The sequence below is a fragment of the Eimeria tenella genome, genomic scaffold (genome assembly GCF_000499545.2).
Source record: "Eimeria tenella Houghton genomic scaffold, Eth_scaff1578, whole genome shotgun sequence".
In the NCBI taxonomy this organism is placed as follows: Eukaryota; Apicomplexa; class Conoidasida; order Eucoccidiorida; family Eimeriidae; genus Eimeria; species Eimeria tenella.
In genome coordinates this window covers 1-2,167 of record NW_013544044.1, presented here as the reverse complement: position 1 = coordinate 2,167, position 2,167 = coordinate 1, and the positions used below count along the sequence as shown (strand labels likewise).

The 2,167-nt window shown below is 54.5% G+C and overlaps 1 protein-coding gene across 1 annotated transcript; it reads left to right on the top strand.

Moving 5' to 3' along the window:
* Nucleotides 1-565: 565 nt before the first annotated feature.
* ETH_00017985 (uncharacterized protein) lies at nt 566-1,807 on the top strand (the record flags this gene model as incomplete). The annotated part of the gene is made up of 1 exon (XM_013379200.1): nt 566-1,807. One exon carries the CDS (start codon nt 566-568, stop codon nt 1,805-1,807), a length of 1,242 nt encoding a protein of 413 aa, XP_013234654.1.
* Nucleotides 1,808-2,167: the final 360 nt, after the last annotated feature.

Genomic DNA, 2,167 nt, shown 5'->3' with positions numbered 1-2,167 from the left:
GGGTTTAGGGTTTAGGGTTTAGGGTTCAGGGTTTAGGGTTTAGGGTATGGGATTTAGGGGTCAGAATTTAGGGTTTATGGTTTAGCGTTTGGGACTGGGGTTTGGGTTCGAGGGTTCAGGATTTAGGGTTTCGTGCCTGGGAGTGAGGGTTTAGGGTTTAGGGTTTAGGGATTAGGGTTTAGAGAAAGCTCAAATAAAAAGTGGCAGCTATAAGACCACCTCATCATAGGGGCTTATATTTAATGCTGCTGCTGCGGCTGCAGCTGCAGTTTCTGCTGCAGCAGCAGCAGCTGCTGCTGCAGCAGTAACTTATCAGTTTAGGGAGTCCACATAGCACAGAGGGGCGCAGCTGCGTGCATCAGCTGCAGCCGCTGCTGCTGCCACTGCTGCAGGAGCTGCTGCAGCTGCAGCTGCTGTAACTGCTGCCGCTGCTCGTTTGCTGCTGCTGCTGCTGCTGCTGCTGCTGCAGCGTTGGCTGACGCGCTTCCGGCTGCAGCCCGAACGGGGCGGCAGCGGAGAAGGACCTTCTTTGCCTTCGCCGCTGCTGCCTTCTCAAAGTCAAGAAATGATTCGCAGCAGTTGTTTATTAGAAGATGGTCCTTGGCTGCGGCTGTGCAGCTCTTTCAAGGGCAGCAGCAGCAGCAGCAGCAGCAGCGGCAGGAGCAGCAGCAGCAGCAGCGCCAGGTCCAGCGGCTCCGACTGGCTCCGCTCCTTCTCTGGGGGGGGCCTCGTTGTGCAGCCCCTGGCTCGGCCTGAGTCGCCTGCACTTGCTGCTGCTGTGCTTGCTGCTGCTGCTGCTGCTGCTGCTGCTGGCGACGAGCGCCCTGCAGACGGCCCTTCTGCTGCTGCTGCTGCTGCTGCTGCTGCGCCCCTGCCCTCCCCACGCAGCGACAGGCAAAGAGCCCAGCAGCACCCGATGGGCCCCCCGCCCCCTGTAACAGCAGCAGCTGCTGCACGTGGGGACCCCGCAGCAGCAGCAGCAGCAGCAGCAGCACATAGGCGACCCTCCCGCGGAGTCTCTCTGCAGCTAAGGCCTTCTTTTCAAAGATCTTTTCTCTTTCTTAGGCACTGCTATCCTTTCCGCAGAAGTGCAGCAGCAGCAGCAGCAGCAACTGAACCCGAGGGGGGCCGCCCCGGCCACGCCCTAAGGGTACTGGGGGGCCCCCCGGGGGCCCCACTTGGTACCTTCCGGCCTCTTGGGGGGCCCCCCGAGGCTCCATGGGCTCTAGGGGGCCCCCCAGGGGCCCCAGAGTTCCTCACAGGGGCCCCCGGGGGCCCCACGGGGGCCCCAGGGCCCCTAGGGCCCCAAAGGGGCCCCCCAAGCCATGGGGCCCCAGAGCTCCAGGGGGCCCCCGGGGCCTCAGAAAGCCCCCCAGCGGCCCCTGGTGGGCTTTCTGGGGGGGCCCCTGAGGGGCCCCCAGGGGCCCCTGAGGCCCCCGGGGGCCCCGGGGGCCCCGGGGCCCCCGGGGACCCCAAGGCCCCCATGTTTGGGGCTTTTGGGGCCCCCGAAACTGTTGCTAATATGAAAAGAACTGAAGAGCCCCTGGGGGCCCCCAGGGACCCCTGTGGGCCTGGGGTTTATATAGGAAGCGAAGATGAAAAAGAAGAAAGATTGGAAAGGATTAAAGAGCAGCAGAATCGAAGCAAAAGAGACGCAAGAGAAAGAAGGCGGGCTGGCTTTTCAGCAGCAGCAGCAGCAGCAGCAACAGCAGCAGCAGCAGCAACAGCAAGGAAGGCCTCCTTCGAAACGCTTGGCCGAGCCTCCTCGGTCAGCAGCAAACTGGCTGGAAAGCGAATAAATAAATAAATAAATAAATAAATAATTAATTAATTAATTAATTGATTAATTAATTAATTAAATTAAAAAAGAAAATAAGTAAAGAATAAAATGGCAAACAATATTAAATATTCTCCTCGCACTTATTTTGATTCTTTTTCTTCTTTCTCATTTTGTTTTTCCCATTCTTATTATTCTTTTATTGTTTTCACTTTTATGCCTTTTACTGTTTTTGTTCTATTTTGTTTTTATTCATTTAATTTATTTAATATATTTAATTATTTAATTATTTAATATATTTTTTATCTAATTTATTTAGTTTTTAATCATTGAATTGTTTAATTAATTTTATTTTATTCCTTTTTATCTCTTCTTAAGCCTTTAAATTCT